Raw genomic sequence first — 24,485 nt, forward strand, 5'->3', positions numbered from 1 at the left:
TCTGTAAAAATAATCAGTTCCGATGTTTCATTTGCATTTTTTAAAATCTATTTTTCATTGGAAGAATATCATAACATTTTATCTATTACATTTTTCTTTGAGACATTGTCCTATTGAATAAGAATATACATTTTTAATACAATAATTGAATGAAAATAATTGTCATTTTGAAAATTAGTTCACGATGTGCTTACAATGGGTAAGTATATTAACATTTGATCACGAATGCTTTCACGGACTAGCCTGGAATGCCATATATTCCAACATGTATCTAATATATTGTCCTTGTGCTGCAACTGCCACTGCTGTTCGATGACTCAGACAACCATCCCGAAGAATCCTCTCTTCACGTTTGTGGCGAACATGTTGTACAGCCGTTGGTGGCATGGACGGCAATTTCCATTTTTTACTCATGAGTTTTTTACCTCCTGGTGAATCTGGTTTTCTGTACTCTAAGAAAAAACATAGGTTTAAATATCATTTTACTCATACTTGAATACCACATTAATGGTTCATTGTTTATTTTTGTTGAAATAATTTTTACTTTAATCTTTTATTGGATTTCTTTTTTATATTTAAACAGGTTTAATCATCAGGACTATGATAGTTGTTTTTCATTTGTTTGACGTGTTTTGGCATTTCGTTTTGCCATTTGTTAATGCCCGCGTCACACTGTCCCGATTTTTACGCCGATGGCAAAACGATCATTGAAATTTTCAAAATCGGGACTGATCGTATCCAGATCGGGCTTTTGCTATCGTATATAATTTCGGCACCATCATATAGACTTCCTTATTCATCGTACTTGCTTCGGTCACTTTTTTGTATTTTAACGAGATCGGGACCAACTTCGTACGAACTTACAATTTTCGCATTCGGGTGTCCATCGTATATTAAAATCGGGACAGTGTGACGCGGGCATAAGGGACTTACGAATTTTCCTTGGAGTTCGGTATTTTTTTTAATTTTTTTTATTATTTTTATTAAAAAAATTAATTCAAAACTCTTTGACTAAAACAATTACTGAAATACCTGTATTAAAAAGTAAAATCAAAAAGATACTGAACTCCAATACAGAATGACAGCATATCATGCCATTTCCTTCCCCAAACGATAAACATCATTTATTTCTATAAGGCTGTTTAGTGTTCAGACTGATCAAAGTTCACATGAAAAGACTTTTGTATGATTCTTTATTCTATATAAGACAGTTATCTGTATAAATGATACCTATGAGACCCAAGAATCAACACGCTCGTCATTAAATGACAACAGATTTAACCACATAACAATGGATAAGACACATTAATGTAGTGAGAAATACGTTTTTATTTGGGCGTTCGTTAATCTTTTTTTGTAGTAAATCTCAACTTTAAATCAAAATAATAGATCATCAAGTTTTCTTTGTGTCTAGTTTTCTTTCACGCCATTTTCCTTGTAAACCGCCCTAGCTGTTTTTATATCAATGAATCTGTCATTAGTCAGACAAAACGGGATACTAACGAGATTATTTCAAGGTTCATTGGAGGTAAAGTTCTTTTGACACTTAAAGAATTGAAAAATAATCGATTGATACGTTAAAAATTGACCAATTTCCGCATTTATATTTATTCCAAATTCTCAACACGAAAAAAGACAATTTTGCTATGTGAAAATTGGAATCGTTATCATCATCCTTTTTGGTCTATAGTTCAACATATTTATGTATTAAACATGCTGCAGCTAGAAGCTTGGTAAAGTTTTTCTTGTCTGTTTTGCTAATTTAAAAATAATATATGGGTTTTTTTTAATTTACATGTGGTATGTATGTCAGTGTTTTTAACATTGGTTTACAGTATGCCATGGTTAATTGTTATCTTCTTGATAACAAACTATGGACTTATGAGCTGATTTTAAGATCTGCTGAAAGTGTTTTTTCTCAATATTGATATGAAAGCGTATGCCTTTAGGAGATGTAATTTGCATAATTTGAAGCAATTTAATCATCAACATAAAATTAATCGCAGATACTTTTTAAATGAAATCTTATAGTGATTAAGATGAAAACAACATCACAGCATCACACAATGAATTAAAGTTTAAGATAGGATTTTGACAGGAATTTTGTAATTGCTGAGAAAAAACCTACCGACTTCCCACTCACGAATAGGATTCCCATGATAACAGCCAATAGCTTTATTTTGCCAACTTAGCATTTTTCTTAGCCAGTCTGAAGAGAAAAACTGTCTGTATCCGACCATTCCACACAACGCAGCTAAAATGACAATGACATTGATAAAGTATAAAAAAAAGTTTAAGTTCAAAATCCCAAATAAGAATATAATGGGATAACTTTCTGCCCCATATCAAATACATTATGCAAGTAAATGGTCTTTTTTCATATATTCGAAAGCAAAACACATTTGCGATTGTATTTTGATCTCTGAAAATTTAAGCACAGGGTAAAAATATATGAATTGTATTTTATACAGGTTAACATTCCCATTATTCACAATTGGATATGTTACCGCTATAAGTTACTTCACGAACTACTCATTGTAATGCCATCTTTTTATAAATTTGAATTCACAAATGCATCTCTATTAGCCGAATTGAAAAAAACAATATTATAATAACAATGACATACAAATAATATTCACAGTTGCCAATTTACATTTTTACAGCTTTACGCAATATTCAAAATTAAACCATGAAGCACTTTTATATACAGCAAGTTAATCATCAATACCAACATCTACTTAAAAACATTAAAAATAACCAAGGTGTCCCTATAGACAGGATTCACATCACATTTTCTAGATCTATTGGATTTAACAAAAGACCCCTTTAGTCTTTTAAAAATAAAATCTTTATTGCATTTTCGATTAAAAAGAAAAGAAACAGAGTAGAAGCAAAGGGTGCAATTAAAACAATCAATCGATTGACAACAATAGACACCTTGATCAATTAAAAAGGTATCATAAACAACATGACCCAAACAAAACACACAACAGTTTAAGCAACAAAAAATCGGGGGATTTACTCAAATGAACTTCGGCAAAATCAAATTCAAATCCATGTTGAATATGAACATATTATAAGGCTTAATACTTATGAAAAAGACCAGGAAAAAATATGTTACTAATGTAAAATTTCTTCTATACTATTATTTTATTATATATTAATTTATAACGAATTCGTGTTGCTGGAAATCTGACACATTTACTATACCCTGGAAGAGCATTACGTCTATTTCAGAAATTTGTATACAAATTCGTGTGAATGAAGTTTACGTCCAAAACAAGCAAAACATATAGTTGGTCTTAAGACGCTGAACTGTCTTAATCGTAGACGTCATTGAGCGATGATATCATTTCTCTGATCGTTTCTCTTTCTGCAATTCATAGGAAAAACAGTAAAATCAGTAAATTCCAGGAATAGATTATCTAAAACGTATTTGGCACAACTTTTTGGAATTTTTGGTCCTCAGTGTTCTTCAACTTTGTACTTGTTTGGCTTAAAATTTGATCTGAACGTCACTGATGAGTCTTATGTAGACGAAACGCGCGTCTTGCGTATTAAATTATAATCCTGGTACCTTTGATAACTATTTCTAAAATATGAAATCAAAAGAAGCTGCCATTAATAATTGAACTTTTTCAGATCAATTATAATTGTTTCAACGATAAAAATGGTGTAATTTTGCCATTCATCCGGAGTTGCATTTACCAATATACTGTTAACGAAATTAGAATATTTGTCATTTTTACCTTGTTCCATGAACAGGTCGTGTCTGTCTTCCGGGAAATTCTGTTCTGCAATTAAGGCAGCTTCGTTGAGAATATTGGCACAGTATGTCTCTCGTAGTTTTGCTACTGATTCTTGGTTGTGTGTGAGACGTTTTAGCTCCATCTCTGCATGACATCCATGCTTTTGAAATAAAAGATAATCATGCAATTTATGTAAAATATATAATGTATTTCTTACATCTTAACAAAGGTGTTTCCTACCTACTGCAAATATAATAACAATGAAACATTGGAAAATTCATGCAGATAGATAAAAAAAAACTGATCGTTATAATTTTTTCTTTAAAAAGAGTAACCCCTATTCACAATTTTACTTTCTCATTTTCTTTTTATTAACCGATTCGATATAAATACCATTGCTTACAGAACACATTACAGACAATTATTGTTTACTCGACACAGAAAGCCAAATTATTTAGCTTGCGGGCCTCTTACAATTGTCATCAGTTGTTGTTTTTGCGTAATTATGTCACAATAATTTTGTATGAGAACTACTCTATCATATATTTATGCGCCCAATGATCAGCCGCCTACACATATTTTCCTGTTTACATAGCCATGGTTTCATCCATTGTTTTGTTCGTAACACCTATTCGTATTCGCTATTCGTTCATGTGTTCCGGAATTCAATATGATCAGGGTACTTGAAAACATCGTTTTATTTCCAGTATTTTCATTGGATACAGTTTACATAATTTTCTGAAATAACAGGGATTAAAGATGGCACTGCTGTACCTTAGGTTTTCTGCTGAATTTTGCATAATTTTCCTTCCAAAATTATGGTTTGAGAAAAAGAAATTCTAGTACAACACTTGAAAACTTCTTTTTCCCCATTTAGTAAAAAAAATATCATATATAAAAAGGTAAAAATGAACTGTGCACTTTGATATTTTGACCTTGAGCTTATTATCTAAAGTCAAAGATGGCTGTCACTGTGGAAGACAGACGTTTGATATAGAGCTCTATGACAAGAACATAGAAATGTATCAGATGATTAGTATGCATAGTCTGAATATTTAGTCAAAAAGAGGTATTTTTCAAAGAAATTATTTCATGTACCTGTTCTCCTATTTCAAGGTAAAATAGTTCATGAGTAAGTGAGTAGCCATTATACAGAGGTTTTGTCATCTTCTTCCAACATTTGTCCGACACATCACAGGGAACATTAGACGATTTCCTGTAATATTAGCAAACAGCTTATAAAGATTTATTATGCCACGTGATCAACGAAAGTCTTTTTATGTTACATAAACTTTTTGGTTGTCAAAACCTTTATTATTCATTATTAGCTATCAGTTTTAAAAGCGTTAAAACTGAAGAGTATGAATATTTTTAAACTTTTAGATCTGAGATTAAATGCATTTTGAATTATATAAATCGTATCTTTAATGTGTCATAACATATTTGAGAGCTATGTTATATGGAGGCTCAAACGAGATATATACAATTAGGGGGAAGACAGAAACAAATTTCAGGAACCATTGGGTATTAATTTCTTATTTTTCAACCTATAAATTGATGTTTAAGACATTTAAGTCTTAAATATTCCTTTTTATAGTTTTTCTGTGACAAAAATCTATATTTATTTGTCAGTTAATTAGATTACATGTGATATTGTTCGTCTTCCATTAAACAAAAAGATGACATTCTGTGTAAATTTGATGGTAATCTAAAATTAGTTTTGGTTGATCTCATCACGTATAGAACTAAATGAACGTGTATCACATCGATAAGACAGAAAGAGTTCCAATATTGACACTTCATTAACTTCTTAAGTCTCCTTAATCCCCCACTGTCAGGAAAGGGCACTATCATAATGTCAAATACTTGTTTATTTTACAGTAATATTGTCTTTCTTTTAGCTTTTCATCTTTAATGTGCCTTAGTTCATGGCTGTTTTATGAGCGTAGAAAATAAACAGTAAAATTCGGAAACAAATATTGTTTATAATTAAAAGATGTTTTGTGTTTAGATTTTTTATTACTTATCGTTTGAAACTGTAGTTTGTACTTAGTTTTTGTTGACTGCTTATGTATGAAAAATAAAATCCTAAAGAGACTGAAACAAATCTTTTTTTTTAGTAATTAAAGTAAAGAAGGGTGAAGTGTATTAATTGAAGACAAAAATATCACTACACGTACTTGTTAAAACCGACTGCAAAGGCACAAAGCTTAAATCTCTTTTGTTAACATGTTTTTCACAATGAGGTTTTCTAAATGGAGCAAAGCTCATACCTCACTTCATGTTTATGACGGCATTGGTTTGATTTGTAGTGCAACGAAGTAAATACATATCAAAAAGCCATCTGTTCAATGGGCTAGAAATTTAACTTAACTGCTTTTTGTTCATTTATTAAATTGAGAATGTTTACGAGGTTTTATTTTTACATATACCTATCCGTATGACAATTAAGAGAGAACAAATGTGACATATCGTAAAACCATATAACACAACTGTTAGGTCACACGAGAAAGAAAATGTTAGCAAAAGATTAAATTAATTTTCATTGTACCATTCTCAAATTCATTCTAATGTTTACCATCCTCATTGTTAAAAAAGGAGCTTTGTTTCAACTAGAATATACAATGAAATATAATATAATTTGAGCGTCAAACAAGTAAAAAAAATTGTCATCTGTTATACTATATGCATTTCATTACTTTAATTTTGATTGAGCAACATGCTTTTCGTTTTAATTTGAATGATACTTTAAATGTCACGCCTTAGGAAGAGCTCTTATAAAGATAAATAGAAAATATGTAATTATGAAATGTATATATAACCTTTTGCTACTTTCTAAAATTTGACAACAGTAGTTTTTAACGATATTCAAATCTTTGTTGCATTTTTTTTTCAAAAGACAGCATAGTTGCTTAACTAGTATCCGTTTTGTCTCATTAGCAATAATACCATTTTTTTTATACTTATTGACATTTTTTTATTCAAGTTTCCGTAGTTTTGTCGTATGTATCTGACAAATAAATATACATATTTAAAAGAAATGAAGAAATATCAATGGTTTTGAGAAAGCTCTTATCGTAAATTACTTTTGTTTTCATTTTTGTAACTTCTCTCTATGTTTTATGAAAATGATACTAGTTATTGATATGCAGATGTTTCGCCCATAGATGAAGACCATGCAATGCCCTGTTGTTGCTAACATCATTGCCTTTTGGTAGTAGGTACATATACATCTCATTTGTAACCCTTTAAATTTAAAAAAAAAGAGTGTAAAATGGAAATTCGGCATGTTTCGGTAAATTGTACTTTACCCTGTGCCAAAAAATTCAGCCAAACAATCATCAGACTGGTTTTCATGAAGTGACTCTCCTCTTTTGTATGGCCAAACTTCCACGTCTCCACTGAAATCTTTACTTGGAAAATCAAGCTCCCAGAATGTCTTTTGCAATATTGTTCCTATTTCTAAAATTAAAGAAAAACAACATTGTAGTACATCTTGTACTATTATCAATCATATACTTATCCTTTTTATTATTAATACTGTTGCTGAGTTGGTGGTTGTGGTTGTGGTTATAGTTTTTGTTTTTGTTGTTGTTGTTCGACTGAAAGTATTTCACTTTCTCATTGTACACTCAAGGAAAAAAAAGACATTATTTCTAAATAATGCAATGAGTAAGAATTTTTTATAAAGAAGCTTGTATGACCTCCTTGGTTTTATTAATCTGCTGAAGGAGAACTAACAATCAATTATCAGTATTCGTTGTGTAGTGAAGAAAATAAAACACAAGAACATGTAAAAATATAATTATGTACTGTTTGTATGATACTGAAATTGATTATTCAGAACTACAGAACTACTATGAAATAGACGCTAAAGAGGATAAGGATGTCAATTTGATATAGCTATTAAAAATTCAAGTCCTTAGCGGTAATCCTTTTGAAAATATCGTCTGAGTTCAATCAATGTAAACCTAAAGCATTGAACTAAAAAGTAATTATAGCCTTGTTTTAGGTAGGTTTCAAGTAAAATTATGCAATTGATTGCATCGTTATTTGAGATCAACAAAACTGCTGGTTTAAAAATGTTACTTTTATATAGATGAAGAATAATTCATTACCTTTAAAATATAATCTAATAATCCTCAAAATAGTTCAAGTTTCTAATTTTTCCATAACAGCCCTTACATATGGTGACCGAAGGAAGCCGTATGAAAATTGAGCCTTTAAACATTGTCGAAAATGGGACTTGTTGTAATATCATTTTATTAAACCTAAAAGATTCAACTAAAAAAAATAATAGTTTTATTTTAAATCGAAAAAGAAATTTACCAATACTGAATTCATAATCTGATTTCGTGGTTTGCACGTAGAAATGTCATCACTTAAAACGAAGATGAGCGTTCAAATTGACAAAATATAATTTTATTCGTTTTTGCGTTTTTCAGCGATTTTTTAAATCCGTCCTCGATTACTCAAAACCTTGTTTTAAGTAGTGTTTGTAGAGCTGCAAAATTTTAACTTGATTATAATTTATCTATCAACATTTATCTATCAACCAACTATATTTGTTATTAACGTGAAAATGTTAATAAACGTTTAATCCAACATTCATCAATAAAAAATTCAAAATAGCTATTTCATAAATTGGGGTTTTAATGAACAGAATATCCATATGTTTCATCGCTTGAATATGAGAAAATTTAATCTCATTATTATTTTTTTTTATTCCGTTCATTTATTTTATATTAAACAATAAATTTGTGTGAACGATTTTATTAGAAAGTTATTATCCAAAACAATTTCATAATATTCAATAATTTAGATATTTAGATGAATATACCAGCTTATAAAGTAAACATATATCATCCTGTCTGAGAAGAGCATCATTTTACAACTCATAGCTCTCCAACAACAGTTTGGTTACATATCATATCTTCATTACATGTTAATCTGAAAATGATATAAGATACTCTATAGGCTAATAAATAGAACGATTAAAAAGTTATTCGGAGGAGACAGGTGCTTGTGCTGGGTGGGGTCGGTTGTACTGTTTATTATAATAACTGTTATCCCTTTGACTGTGAAGAAATTTAAAGTTATGCAATACCCATAACTATTATCTTTGTAATCATGTCTAAATAACAAGAATAAATAGTTATCAAAGGTATCGGGCTTAAAATTTAAAATGCCAGACGCGCGTTTCGTCTATATAAGACTCATCAGTGACGCTCCGATCAAAATGGTTAGAAAGCCAAACAAAACAAGTACTAAGTACAATCATGAGAAACTTACAATTTTTTATTTTGAAATTTGATGATATCAATATATGAAAATGTTGATAGATGCTTGATTCAAAACTTCTTCTAAACTTATAAGAAAATATTCATTGATAAAAACGCAATTTACGCAATACAATTTTATAAAAGAATGTTCTACTACCAATAATTCTTAGCAAAGTCTGCGGCAGTCATACAGTAAATCATTGCTTGCATTAATTATTTTTGACGATTTATAAAGGTATATTGAATTGAGGCTTACATATGTCTCCAATAATTGATATATATATATCAACTTTTTAACATAAATAGCTACAATACAATTAGATCATTAGCTCAATTGTAGTATTCACACTTAATGAACAATTTAAATTTGTCCATATATATATACTTATCTACTGCATGCTGTGACTTTGTTAATGCACTTATAACAGTACCTTGGCTAATATTCAATAGTACTTGAACCGAAAAACCTCTGGGTAAATTTAACAATCAATGAAACGTTTTGTAGCATTTTTATTGTTTTGATCATTATTTACAACTAATTTAGAGTAGGCTGTTTCCAATATTCCGGATATGGACATTAATGCGACAACGTCAAGTATCATGAATACATGCCATCAAAGATGAGAAGATAGTATCTTACATTTGTTATAAACAATGATTCGATGCCATTATCGTAGATTGGTACTAACAAATCAATATCAAAGCAAGTACCTGTAGTAATTAATGACGTCTCGTGCCATTATATTACATTTAATTATTTTAATAAAAGCTTTTATTTTTATGGTTCTCTTTATTCTTTATGCTACGTTTTCTTTATTTTTATTTTTCACGAAGACATATTACAGAAACAGATTCTATAAACTTGTAATTTTCATCTAATGAGATAATACCTTGGTCTCTATCTCAGGGTTCTCACTGAGGCGAGTCCACGTGTCGTGGAATTATGAAAATCTGTTAGGACTCATTGTTATTACACATGTTGAATCCAAATGTGAATCAATATATTATCAACTTACCACATGTATCATCATTTTATCACCCCAAAAAAAACAACTAACAACAAACCCTATAGTTAATGTCATTGCATTGCCCTATTATTCTCATCATGAATAAAATTATGAACGATATAGAAAACATTTATTATCGTTTCAATGTTTGACCCAGATGACCAAAAATGACGAGTTCCTGGACTCGCCTTAAAAAATCGAAGTGTGAACCCTGCTTTTTTTTAAAATGGTATTGATGACTAATAATTGTCACTTAAAAAAAATTGATATCAATTTTTTATCGATGAATGAAAACCGTCAATTTAATACCAGCTTTTGTTTTGTCGAATTTTTTATACTTTGAATTACATAAAGGAAAGGTTTATTTTTAAGTTATATATAAAGTAGAGGTTTTCATATGGCTGCTAGTATATAGCGTTGGGACAATCGTTTATAAATATAAATGCTGCACTGGCGTATTGAAAGCGATCGCGTTTCTTTCGATCAGCAAATCTGTTTAAGTTCTGTTCCTGTCTACCTGGTTTAATTATTATGTCATTTGCTGACCACTTATTCAAATATTATTTTTATTGGTCAAGTCATTGTAAATGAACACATTACCAGTATAAAAACATTATACGCTAGACACGCGTTTAATGGCTTGCATCTTAAAGTTTTATATAATGTCAACCCTGTCAATCAAGAGTGGAAGTAGACAGTTTTTGTTTAGCTCCTTTGTCTTTGCACTAGACGCCAACCTGTCTTTTACGCTTTAAAATAGTCCTGGCAATAAATATGCTGCAATGATCAGGATCACATAGCGAAGACTTTTTATATGTATTTGACGAGGGTTCAGAGTATTTTACTTGATAATAAAGCTTTTGCATCAGAAAAATGTCGTCGTTTTTCCAGCTAAACTAACATGTTTTAAACTGTATGCAATCTGGGGGAAACAGAAAGTAGCGTTCTGTATAAAGAACGTCTTAAAAAAGCCAATAATTTCGAACAATTTTATATGATTTTGTACGAGAAAAATGGACTTAAATACATTTTTTTTTTACCTTACTTATTCAAAAAATTAATAAGGTTTAAACAGAGTTTTGAAATTAGTCCTTAACACCATCAAAATGACAAAATTTTCTTTTTTTTAAATTGAAGAAGAATACAATATGGTTTAAGAACTTGTAAATCACATTGTTTTGAATACTGTTATACCTGAACATCACAGTATTCGACAAATGCAGATATCAAAATACATATGAAACCGTTTGATAATGACATTTTATATTACTTTATTAGACGTACAAAGTTTTTCTGGATATATAATCTTAGTCAATATAGGTTAATGCTTTAACATATCAATAAAAATTTATTTTCTTAATTTATCACAAGACTTATGCCTCGTGCAGTTCTTTATGTACTTCTTGCAACAGAAAATGTACTTTTACCACTTGTATCTATCAACTTTGATATGCATTTTAAGCATTTAGAGAAGTCTCTGTTATCCCACAATCTCTGAATATATTGAAATATGTTCTTTTGAGATCCATGCGTATCTAATTTTGGAAATATTGCCTGTCACATAGAGACTACTTAACTTTAATAATTATGTAACCCCTTTGAAAAGAGGGGGGGGGGGGACATATTGTTAATCTACGAATTATTCTCCCACACTTTTTGTCCAGCTTAATTCTCGGAGATGACTTGACATACACCAATAAAACTCAACCAAAATGACAATCCCATGTGCAGATGTGCACCTCGGGTTTTGAATTTTCAAAATGACCACCATTACCATGAGTACGGCAACAATGAGAAAAAAACTAAAAAATGGTTTAAATTAAATGAAACTTTCAGAACCGTGTCAAGGAAACAGTTCAAACGTGGAAAAACGCAAATGAGTTCTTACTTAGTTCAAAGAAAATCAACCGTTACAGATGTGACCCCCAACCCTGTATCTTCGTTACAACAGTATGAACTGCAGAATTTATTGCCGTTGCAATTTTGTAAAGATTGCTTCTGTGACTATGGAAATAAGGCTAAAAGTGTAATATTGACCTATATGGGGAAAAACGTCAAAGTAACATTTTCTGACAAATTTCAAGCTCATTCCTGGTTAAATGTTATTGAAATGTCAACTGTCCTTTGAAATTTCCAAAATGGCCGTCCATCCCATGGAAACAGCTTGTACTGCATAACATGAAACAGTATTCGTCTATACCAATTTTATATAAATTGAGTCATTTTACAGGCCTCCAGATTTTTTGGAAAAATTTAGTGTTCACCCCGAAAACCGGTTTGGCCACAACATAAAACTTTCAATTTATTTACAATTTTCACAGTATGTTTATGTTAAATATGTTTTAATGAACATATGTTCCCATTGTGTAGGACTTTATTCATTATAGGTTGAAAATTACAGGCAAAGTTAATATATTTCTGTAGTGTCCTATATTTTGACTTTAGTGGAACCTTAAATTCACATTAGGTAATCAAACACCTGCTAAAATATACACATTAGCTGAAATTAATCGATGAACTTGTAATTAAATCGTATAAGATAAGATACATGTATCGTGTGATACGCGAGCTATTAAAGAACAAAATGAACAGTTAAGCTCCGTCAATATATATACATGTTGTCTGTTCCCAGGTTACCTCTAAAAAGACTATTAAAGTCCATGATAATATACTTGAGTATCGCGTGTGTCTAATTTAATGATTCAAAGAATCCACAACTATATATAGACATCGACCTTATTCTGTGAGAAGAGAAAAAAAAGGTGTGGAAAGGGGGGGATCAAAGGCAAGTATAATAGGTGTGTCATTTGACTTTCTTTCACTTAAAATGGTTGCTACTACCGTGACAATGTCCAGTACTAGGTGCAATCCTCCATTATTAAATGCAAAAGCAACTCTTCTTTTTCAGCTTTCTATGTACATAATCATTTACCGTGAAAGCTGATGATCGGTGCAAAAAGTCATGTTTTCCTTATGTTGTCGTTTGAAATCATCGAAGTTATACCGTTGATATATGCGTGTACGAGAACATTTTGTCATTAACTGCAAATCAAACATATTGATACGTACAAACCTCAAAATTGCAAAACAAGTCATAAAAGATTTATTTTTCACTTCTTCAGAAGAATCATTTGTATAATATGTTTACTTTAAAACATTCGACATTTTTAACAAAGACTTAAAAATTAAAGAAGTTGATGGTTGATTAAGAATATCTATAAATTGAAGTTATGTCCATTTATTGTATAGAAGGAAGTTATTAACATACCACTTGTAAACTTTAAATCAAATGTTGCTTTTGCTTGGAAGTAAATTCTTAAGAACAAATTTGTAAAAAAATGTAAAATATCTAATCCATTCTAACCAAATGCATATTGTTCCAATTTTCTTTTTCCTACTTCCTAAATCGAACAGAGATTAGTTTTGACCGTATAAAACATTTAATAATTTGTTCAATAATCGGACGTTGGTTATCTGACTTTACATTGACTGTTACTTTAGAACTTAAGTTAGTTATAAGCTCGAATAATTCAATCCCTCTCAATAACCGATTTTTGCCCACGCGTGCAGTGATGTTGGATAATCGGAATATAGCGACTGAATTATTCAGCTTTGTATGTTATACATTTCTTCCATCTATGATTATGATAAATAAAGGCAACGGTATTATACCGCTGGTCAAAATTCATTGTTCAATTGAGAAAAAAACAAATCCGGGTTCTAAGACAAAACAGCTATCAATACATATCCATTGATTTAGTGTAGATAAATTCTTAAAATTAAGAAAGAATAAGTACCACAATCAAGATTAAAAAAAACTTTGTGTTAACATTATCAAGATATTATATCAAGGATTCCCAAAATTAGATACCCATGGATCTCAAAAGATCATATTTGAATATACTAAAAAATATGTGTGATAAAATTGCTTAATGTATTCCTGATAATGAAACCCATTGATTAACTACTGCTTCCCTTTATTTTAATGTATGTCATTGCTATACGTTCTCTGGTAGTAAACCTTTTCAACAACTTTCGATACCGACTATTGACACCTAAAGTTTACAGGAGAAATAAAGGGGTCGTATCAAAGATAAAATTCATCCATGCAAAACTTGCATGTAGCATTAACATAGTACTACATATTCGATTATAACGATGTTATTATTAAAAAAAAACGAATATTTTGCACATAGCTTTTGTGGATTTTCTGTGTTGTTTTCGTTCTTTCATTTAATACTTAATATCATATTAAGTTAAAAAAAAAAAAAAAAAAAAGAAAAAAAAAAGTATAAAGCATTTCACTTAAGAATCGTGAAAAAAGTGAATCTATATACATTCGAAATTTTTGCATTTTCGATAATATGATTATTGATATCTTTAGTTTTCCGATTTTCCGTGGAAGTCTGCTTTGCTCACCAACAGTCAATAACTCGTTTTTTAATGTTATTTTATGACTCTACATTTTAGCATCCCCATGCCTAAGAGGAGGCCTGCTCCAGTCATTTTTCATTGATTCCTTTAACAATCAATAAAATTATTCATACAAAAGAGGGAGCGGGCCTCCTGCCCTCCTAAATCCGCACGTGAATATGATATTATAACTGGACCATCTGCCTGTCCGTAACGTGTCCGAAGCATGTGTTCCAATGTTATTTTATCTCACTCCCTGCATATTTAATAAACCTTTACTAAACCTGGAATATCTTGGCCTATGGTATATTCTTTTCTCGGAAGAATTTTTGTTTACGATATTCGTCCTAAACATGTATGAAATATTTGTCACTGTACGTTAAGCAACCAACAATCATTTAGTTTACGATATTATTTTTCTCTTTGCTTTGTCGGAGCCGTTCCGATTTCGCGGTTCGATACTGATTTTCTGACAGTATTGAAGATGACATGGTACCGTCTAAATTATTTCGGTGTTGTATTGTGTGATGTTATATACCGAGTATAGTGATGTGCCGCTCTTGTCAAAAGAAATAAATAAATTATCTGTTTACATATTGAAATCTTTGTTCTAAAATAATAGAAAAGAATAATAAAGATTTCCTTTCTATTCATTCGTGATAGTCTAGATGGGGGTCTCTTAAAATTCCGTATTCTCTTAGTTACTTAGTTTTTTTTACCCCTTTTTTTCTTTTATTTTTTCTATTATTCTCTATTCAGTATTTTATGATGACGATCAATCTTTATTCTTGGATCTTTATCATACTTTAGAATTGGTTTACTTACTCTGGTAGTAGAAGGGTGGAAGGGAAGCTATGTGTGGTATTGGTTTACTTAGTCTGGTAGTAGAAGGGTGGAAGGGAAGCTATGTATGGTATTGCTTTACTTATTCTGGTAGTAGAAGGGTGGAAGGGAAGCTATGTATGGTATTGCTTTACTTATTCTGGTAGTAGAAGGGTGGAAGGGAAGCTATGTATGGTATTGGTTTACTTAGTCTGGTAGTATAAGGATGTAAGGGAAGCTATGTATGGTATTGCTTTAAGTACTTTGGTATTTGTAGGGTGTAAGAGAAGCTATGTATGGTATTGGTTTAACTACTCTGGTAGTAGTAGGTTGTAATTGACGCTATATATGGTATTGTTTTACTTAGTCTGGCAGTAGTAGGGTGAAAGGGAAGCTATGTATGTCATTGATATACGTACTTTGGTAGTAGTAGGGTGTAAGTGACGCTATATATGGTATTGCTATACGTACTTTGGTAGTAGTAGGGTGTAAGTGACGCTATATATGGTATTGTTTTACTTAGTCTGGCAGTAGTAGGGTGAAAGGGAAGCTATGTATGTCATTGATATACGTACTTTGGTAGTAGTAGGGTGTAAGGGAAGCTATGTATGGTATTGCTTTACGTACTTTGGTAGTAGAAGGGTGTAAGTGACGCTATATATGGTATTGCTATACGTACTTTGGTAGTAGAAGGGTGTAAGTGACGCTATATATGGTATTGCTTTACGTACTTAGATAAAAGTAGGTTGTAAGGGAAGCTATGTATGGTTCACTTACTCTGGTAGTAGAAGGGTGTCAGTGACGCTATATATGGTATTGCTTTACTGCTGACTTTCCCGGCTAGGTCAGCTAATTCCTTGAGATTAGTAAACAAGTTGTTATCAACTACCCAATTTTCTGGATTACTTTGTATTCTTTCTATAAGCACTGACAGTTGTCCTGAAAATATATGAAAAGCAAATGTTAACATCAGGAAATTGCTCTATCAATTATGTTTGTTGTTGTTATCGTTGATTATCATGAACAAATAACAAAATATTTTCTAAACTGAATGAAAAATTATGTATATTTTTTATTCTCATTAGATTTTGTCTAATGCATAGTTAGTAAGTTCTGTAAGTGTTACATTTTAATGCTGTGTTTCTGTTGTGTCGTTGTTCTCCTCTTATATTGTATGCGTTTCCCTCAGTTTTGGTTCGTAGCCTGGATTTGTTTTTATCTATCTATTTATGATGGATACGATGTCTATAAAAATATTACCTTATACATACCACAATAGAAATATCAACAGGTTGTAGAACCATTAGCATTAATTAATGTTAGGAAGGTTTTGCCTGCCACGAAACCAGTTTCAACCCAACATTTGTTTTCTTTAAAAAATTTCCTTTACCAAGTCAGGAATATGGTCATTGTTATATTAAAGTTCGTTTCTGTTTGTGTTTCGTTTTGTGTTACATTTTGTGTTTCTTTAGTGTCGTTTGTTTCCTCTTATATTCGAGTGTGAATTTATATTATTATAAGACGTGGCACGGCACTTTTCTATCCCAAATTCATGTATTTAGTTTTGATATTATATTTGTTATTCTCTTCGGATTTTGTCATACTTAGTTCGTTTCTGTGTGTGTGTTACATTTTAATGTTGGGTCGTCATTCTCCTCTTATATTTGATGCGTTTCCCTCGGTCTCGGTTTGTGACCATGAATTGTTTTTTTCTATCGATTTATGAATTTTGATCATCGGTATACTACTGTTGCCTTAATTTAGGAACTCCATATTAATTTTTCTTGATTTGATGATAAAAAAAATGGAAATATCTTTTAATACTGTTAAAATGGTAACCTTTTAGAATTAGTTATTTCATAGGATCGATGAGCTTAAATAGATCTTTTATAAGTTAACGTGCTCAAAAACATTTTCTAAATATTTTATGAAGTAAAGCTGTCTTTCGGAGCATTTTTTTATGATTGCATCAAGGGTAAGGAGAGCACCTGTTTCTCGTAGTTGCTACGTGGATGGTCACAGAATTAGATGAATAGTGATTGAAATTACGTCTGTAGATAGAATAATTTAAAAGTCAAATTAAATTTCAAATGATCTTTAAAAAGTAAAATCACAAAAATACTGAACTTAGAAGAAAATCAATTCGGAAAGTCCATAATGACATGGCAAAATTAAAATACAAAACGCATTAAAAACGAATGGACAAGAATTGTCATATTCCTGACTTGGTACAGGCATTTTTAAATGTTGAAAATGGTGGATTATACCTGGTTCTATAGGGCTAACCCTCTCACTTTGATGACAGTCTCATAAAGTGGTAATTACTATGACATGGTTTAGTTAAAGCGTTACGCAAGTACATAAATATTTAATTGTATTTCATTTTGTTCATTGATTTATTTATTTGTTCTTATTCGCACATACTGATAATTATCTTAACGCTCACTATAGTTGAACAACCCTTGAATATGTTTTACCTTATTGTACAGTATCGTCAATGTTAGACGATCCGATAAATGATAGTTGGTTGTTTTGATGAAACTACTATGTATGCATTATATAAATGTTATTATAATCGTCTTGAATTGATGTCAGCATTGAAAAAGCCGTATGTGTAGCACTTGCAGAATTTTATCTCTATTTTAATAATAAAAAAAAAAAAAAGCTTTTACAACAACACCAGCGTTGTGCTGGGCATATAAGACCACTCGACCAACTCATCTGTATATAAAGAAGCCAATCGTTAGTCAGGCAATGCATTCTATCATCTGTTTAATCTAATGTTGTCTTAACAGTACATGATGTATACTTGCGCAGCATTATTATCTAAATATATCGTATAGATATATCGTTAAATAAAATTGAAAATGAAAATGGGGAATGTGTCAAAGAGACAACAACCCAAAGATAGAGCAGAAGGCCACCAATAGGTCTTCGGTGGCTTAACAGAAATACCATTTCCAGCCCTAATTTAAAGCCACGATATTAAAAACTTATTAAAAATAAACATGCGGTATTCAATCATAATTAAGACAGTACAATATGTCAAGCTCTAAATCAACTCGGGTACAGAAAAGTTAGCATGTGTACTTTTCCGTATATCAAGCTTAACAAAATATAATACACACAATTATAGAAATAAAACATGGGATAGGCACAGGGCAATCTTATGAAGAAAATCAATTTTCTTAGTATTTAACACTTCACATTTATTTTTGGTTGGAATCAATTAAAAAACGTCCAAATCTGGACACGAAGGATATATTATTCAAAGCAATTCGTTCACAGTTTTGTATTTTAAAATGCTATCAAATTGAGACTTATTAGAAAGAGCTTAAATACAGTGGGAGTTATTTTAAGTAAAAATTGTAGCGTTGAACTTAAACCCACCAACTTAAGTGACATTTCAATAATGAAAACGCTTATTTGATCATTGATCAGTTAATGACTTTTCGTGAATATTTAATTACGAATTAAATTCTACCGCTCTAGAGATGCTGTATAAACGTCATTTAGACCGCTACCCAGCAAGACATATAAAACGGAAAATGATGTATAAGTATCGACGACATCAGCTCTGAATTGCAAAGAGTATCAGTTGTGAATGATTTCAAAACAGATTTCTATAGATTGATCATCATAACCTTATTTCAATTGGCAGAAGAACAAACATATCTGACGAACTCCATTTTGTTAATCAAAGACTCAAAGCAAACGCGTTAGCATGTTCTGAGATTAAACAAGTATTCCTATGTCAGCCCAAAATTCATTTTCCTTTCTAAGAAATGTAAAAACAATTCGGGTTAATCGGTGACTTAAACACAGCTACATGTAGAAGAATACTAGATACACACGTATATCTCCTGGCATGGTTTACTCTTCGTGTCGTAGTACATTTTTTCAAATCGTCTACTGTATTATTTATTTATGAAAACGCCGTCATAAATGCCTTAAAACATAAGTTTGTTTAACATTTTTTTAAAAGAAAGATGGAAAAGAAATTCAAAACAGATAAATGAAATATTTTCTTTGTTGCTTTAAAATTTATGAATAAGTAAATTGAAATAAAAAAAAATAATGCAAAACAGAAAAAATTGTACAAGTATAGTATAATTATAGAATTTTTAAATAAATTTTTGTTTATTATCATGAAAACTATTTCCTTCATTGACAGTATAACATACGGGATTTTATTTTTATTTTTATTTCATGAAGCGTACATATATATAATTTCATTTCAGTTTGGGAACGTCTTGACAATATATGGTACTATATTCGTGCTACACAGATTTATTGTCTAAAAATAATTGACCCATGTTGTTGAACTTGAATCACCAGCCCAGTAGTCAGCACTTCTGTGCTGACATTAATTATCATTGATATGGTCATATTTGTAAATTAACTGTTTATAAAACTTTTGAATTTTTTTAATTCAAAGGCTTTTTTTACCTCAGGAATAGATTACCTTAGCTGTATTTGGCAAAACTTTTGGGATTTTTTTTACCTCAATGCTCTTAATTTTCGTACTTAATTTGGCCTTTTTAACTTTTTTGGATACGAGCGTCTGACGTAAATACAAAATTTAATCCTGGTTTCTTTGATGAGTTTTTGTGATGTTGGTTTCCATGAAAAGTAACCAAATTCTAATATTTTAATACACCGATGCACATTTCAACTCACAGGTCTTAATGAAGTTTGAGATCAACTTATTTGTAAATTCGAACCAGTAAACAAATATTAAAGAGCTGATTAAACTGAAAAGCCCAACGACAATAATTAGAATTGTGCCAAAGCAAAATGAATTCAAATAGTTTTCTAATTTATCACTGCAAATTTTATAAAGACAACATACGTATGTTCATGCCGGAGATCTGACCTACTAGGTGTTGATAATTTTGGATCATTAATATCGTCAACAGAACTGCCATAGACAGTTACGCATGTATGTTACTAGTACAACAAAGGAAAACTCACTACTGGAAATCAAAACATTATGTTTCTCTTGAAGTAGGGAGCTCAACCTTTTTTTCTAATGTCAAACAATGTATGCAGAAGAAAGTAAAAAACTGTAGAAAAATAATCTATCATGTGTGAATTTTGCTTTGCTTTCGTATTAACATATTTTAATCGAAGATCACTTTCTTCTACAACTAAGCCTCTATAAAAACATTTTAACATCTTTAGTACTATATTCGATGTCATTGCGTCACACATAACTAAAAAGACCGATTTGAGAATATTTGCAAGAAATAAGCGGAGACTTCCACAAAACATTACCATTATGAATATGATGTGACAGAAAGGAACAAAAATACATATCGAGTCTATGAAACTAAGTACATGATAATATTTTTCCTGTTATGAGAACTTTAAGTCATTTTACTAAGATTAGTGCAAGTTAAATTCACAGAGATCATATACCGATATATGAAAAGTTCTGCTGTGTAAAGAACAGGTTGTATGTTATTATATCACATGAAACGTGGTAAATAAAAAACCTAAAGGAACTGTACTTTCATAGATGTTTCTAAATCTATTCTATAATTAGGAATATTACAACTAAGGTAAAAAAAAAAAGAATAAAACACCTGTATACATCTACTATGTCTTCTCAAGAAATCCGTTTCACAATGTCGTGAAGTTATTAAAGAAAGCATAGATATATTATGTTAATGTGTTAATCTAAATGAATCAAGAGTTTCAGAAAACAAAGTTAAATGATTTTTACTTCAAACGAATTAATTTATTTGACATATGATAGGATCAGTATTTGGTCACGCAAAATTTATGAATTTTTATAGAAAATTTTGAATATTATGATGTTAATTTTATTTGTCAAGTTGTATAGTTTGAAAAACATTAGTCCTTTATATAAATTTTTTTCCATTTTAAGGATTTTTCATCATTGTTCTACTTATAGAAAAAATACATCTCGTATCTAACATGACAGTCGAAACTTCTAAATATTTGATGGCTGGGGAAATCTTTGTTCAATTGTGAAATTATATTTCCTACTACATTCTAAACTAGTAGTTATTAAAATTACATCTGATTTTTGAAATTAGATGAATTGAAAGTATATTAAAAATACATGATTTAATCCCACTTGTACATGATGCCATCTCCATTCAGCCATGGGTGTTTAACGCATTGGCACTTTGGGATGGTTCTCTAAAACGACAGTGAATCTGATATCAAAGACATTATCTCTAGTATACATCGCTTTTATTCTTTTGGGAAGTGAATGCATTACATGACTTTTATCAATACCATTTATCATATATATGATATGACAGCTTTATAACATAATTAGCATAAAACTCTGTATAGAATTGGTAGAATAAAGTGTTATAACTTGTGCATTAATAACATACCAAACCTGACAATGTTTGTAATAATAAGAGTCAAACAATTCGTTATCAACCACAAAGAGGTCTTATTATGGTATATTTTATGAATGAAAGTTTTTATACTTTGCCAAAATTTGGTGGACGTTTCTATTTATAAATACTTATTTTTACGCTAAGGGTACAAAAACAACTTTTGCAAAATAAAAAAAAATAGTTTGAGTTAGATTGTTAAGCTTGGATTTATTTGAAGGGGGTTCTGTTTCTAAAAGAGGGACGAAAGATACCAAAGGGACAGTCAAACTCATAAATCTAAAACAAACTGAAAAACAAAATATATGTCAAAACGTTAAAAGTATGATTACCCAGGCATAGTTGTTCCGTTTATTGTTTTTTTGTACTTTTAAAATGTAACAAAAAAATCTATTTCTTGATTTTGGCAATATCAAATTAGCATTTTATGCTCATGCTAACATAAAGCATTTTTTTTACTCACATAAAATAATTTGATTTTACTTTATCACCTCGTTTATATTTCTTCTTTGTCATATTCCTTTCAATGTGAAATTCAAAGTCACTCTATCGACCCACCCACCCCCTTTCTAACCCCTTTTTAAAAACTACTATATAAAAGGAATAACATATGGTGTTGCTTCAATATATTTTGAGTTGTTGATCAACAGCTTTGTTTTATATAGAATTTCGGGTTTGAATAAAGAAATTAAACATTCTCTTACATTATCCGTTATTTTATATTTTTGTATAGCAAATATACAAGATGTAAAATGATAATCAATAAATATTTATGTCATACATATTATTTGGTTAAAGTAAGAAAGAAAATAAAGCCACATGTAAAACGTCAACTTCATTGCAACAAAACAAACTAATCTTACCTTCTACCATCCGTGTCCCAATGACAGCATCCAAGTTTATATTCTTGTGTTCTGAGTAAAGAAATTCTAACGCTGATTTCAGCGACGCTAATGTTTCGTATAGGAGAGCACTGGTTTCATTTGGAACTGACGCATTAGAAAAGCTAAACAAAAACAAAAATAAAAACGAAAATAAGGACATACTGATATTTCTGACATATGTATTAAAATCGAAAAGATTCCTTTTAAGTTTTATTTGTTTTTTCACGAGGCGCGTAGGATTGTCTTCACTTCGATTGGGTAACGTATACACGTCATTCGATATTCTATTAACAGCTTATCAAATCGCTTCAAACATTTTCTCACAGTTTTTTTTAATCCTATGTAATCTGATACATTGTCTTATATAATTTTATCCTCCTCTGAATGACCATTAATTTTTTGAACTTTTTTTTCTTCGATGTTAGTATCTTCTGTCTGAGATAATCCTGCTTCAATATGAACACCTAAAATTTAAATGATACTTAATTGAAATGTATCGTCACATCTTTCTGGTGGTAGTCCCTCTGATAAAATAAAACGGTCCCTTAATTATTTGTTAAGTCAGTTTATTTTTCTCTTGCGGCTTTGAAATGGTTTTATGTTAATTCTACGAAGTATTTCAGTTTATCACGATATCTCTTATTTATTTCCTAATCAATGTTTGATGGCAGAATCTTTCATGTCACAACAAATTGTCATATTCACCATCAATTTACAAATCTGTTGAATATCACTGCAGGACTAACGTTATGGCGGTGATAATTAAATGATCACTTTGGTTGGAAGGTGTATATAACAAAAGAAGACAATATGATTGCATGTTAACAATAGATTCAGTTTTATCATGATAAAATGGATTATTTTTGATTCACTAAAGGGAATTTATTTACAATTGCTGCGACATTTTTATGTACTAATGAAAGATTTTACATATAGTTTTGATAAAAACTGGTAAATTTTATTTTTGAATATTGATTCTCATCTCCATCAATGATATTAAATATTGATGTGAAATTTATAACCTAAAAGGTTAAACATGTTGTATGTGATCCTAAATGGACTAAAACTGTTAATTACACTGGGAATACAGTTATAAGTTTTCATTTTGCAATATTAAAATTTCAACAGTTCAACCAAATTTCTAATATCGATTACAATTTAAACTTCCGTTTTTATATTGATGATTTAAACAATGTTGAAATCCTAGGAAGAGTTTTTTTCAATTTAAAATTTTCATGGTACTTAAAAAAAAATTACGAAATGGAAATGCAAACAAATTTATTACATTTTATAGTATCATTTTCTATTTGTTTAAAATACGAGAAATATCAGAGGCAAACAAGATGACGAATGTGGAGATATAAAATTTAAATACTGAAAAACCTGCGGATAATAAGAAAAGTTACTTGATGAAATAAATGTCGTTAGTTTTGTCGTCTGTTTCACATTTTGACATTTGTACTCTCAGTGATCATGATTAAACACTCTATAAATAGAGAATGGACAAGTAAATGTTATCATTAGAACAAACGTGAAGCTGTGAATTAAGAATGTTTATTTCAAAACAGTTATTCTACAGGCAAAATCTATCAAGAATTTTAATTGCTTTCGAAAATGTACTGCTAATGTATCATGAACTTCAGAAAAATAGCTAACAGTGTTATCCGACAATAAACGTTTAACTATCCTCCAGGATCTTCAAATAGAAGGACCATGATTATTCACCTCATATTTTTTTTCCCTTTTTGTGTTTTCATTATTTCATTCTTTTTTAAAACTTGAAATTATGCTGACGTAAAAAATGGAAAACGACAAGCTTTTTTAAAGAAATAACATTTTACAGAAAGATGCAGATAGAGCAGCTATATAAACAAAATCTAAATTTGTAAAAAATCGGATTAAAATCATCTATGTTTATCGATAGAAAACCCTAAGTTTATTCTAGGAT

At 30.3% G+C, this 24,485-nt stretch overlaps 1 protein-coding gene across 1 annotated transcript; it reads right to left on the reverse strand.

Moving 5' to 3' along the window:
- On the reverse strand, positions 1–23,300 carry LOC134725383 (UPF0764 protein C16orf89 homolog). Its single transcript, XM_063589159.1, has 7 exons — positions 22,517–23,300; positions 16,051–16,212; positions 7,061–7,211; positions 4,848–4,965; positions 3,750–3,909; positions 2,129–2,254; positions 1–452 (listed from the first exon to the last, which is right to left on the reverse strand). Exons 1-7 carry the CDS (start codon positions 22,695–22,697, stop codon positions 232–234), a joined length of 1,119 nt encoding a protein of 372 aa, XP_063445229.1. The 5' UTR covers positions 22,698–23,300; the 3' UTR covers positions 1–231.
- Positions 23,301–24,485: the final 1,185 nt, after the last annotated feature.

Source organism: Mytilus trossulus, chromosome 7 (assembly GCF_036588685.1).
Source record: "Mytilus trossulus isolate FHL-02 chromosome 7, PNRI_Mtr1.1.1.hap1, whole genome shotgun sequence".
Taxonomy (NCBI): Eukaryota; Metazoa; Mollusca; class Bivalvia; order Mytilida; family Mytilidae; genus Mytilus; species Mytilus trossulus.

Excerpts from the sequence above, each read along its gene's own strand:
- LOC134725383 (XM_063589159.1), bottom strand. The coding sequence starts at position 22,697 with ATGTCCTTATTTTCGTTTTTATTTTTGTTTTTGTTTAGCTTTTCTAAT. Across the intron at positions 16,213-22,516 it reads TGGGACACGGATGGTAGAAG|GACAACTGTCAGTGCTTATA; the intron begins GTAAGATTAGTT and ends ATATATTTTCAG. Across the intron at positions 2,255-3,749 it reads CGACCTGTTCATGGAACAAG|CTGCGTTGTGTGGAATGGTC; the intron begins GTAAAAATGACA and ends TTGTCATTTTAG.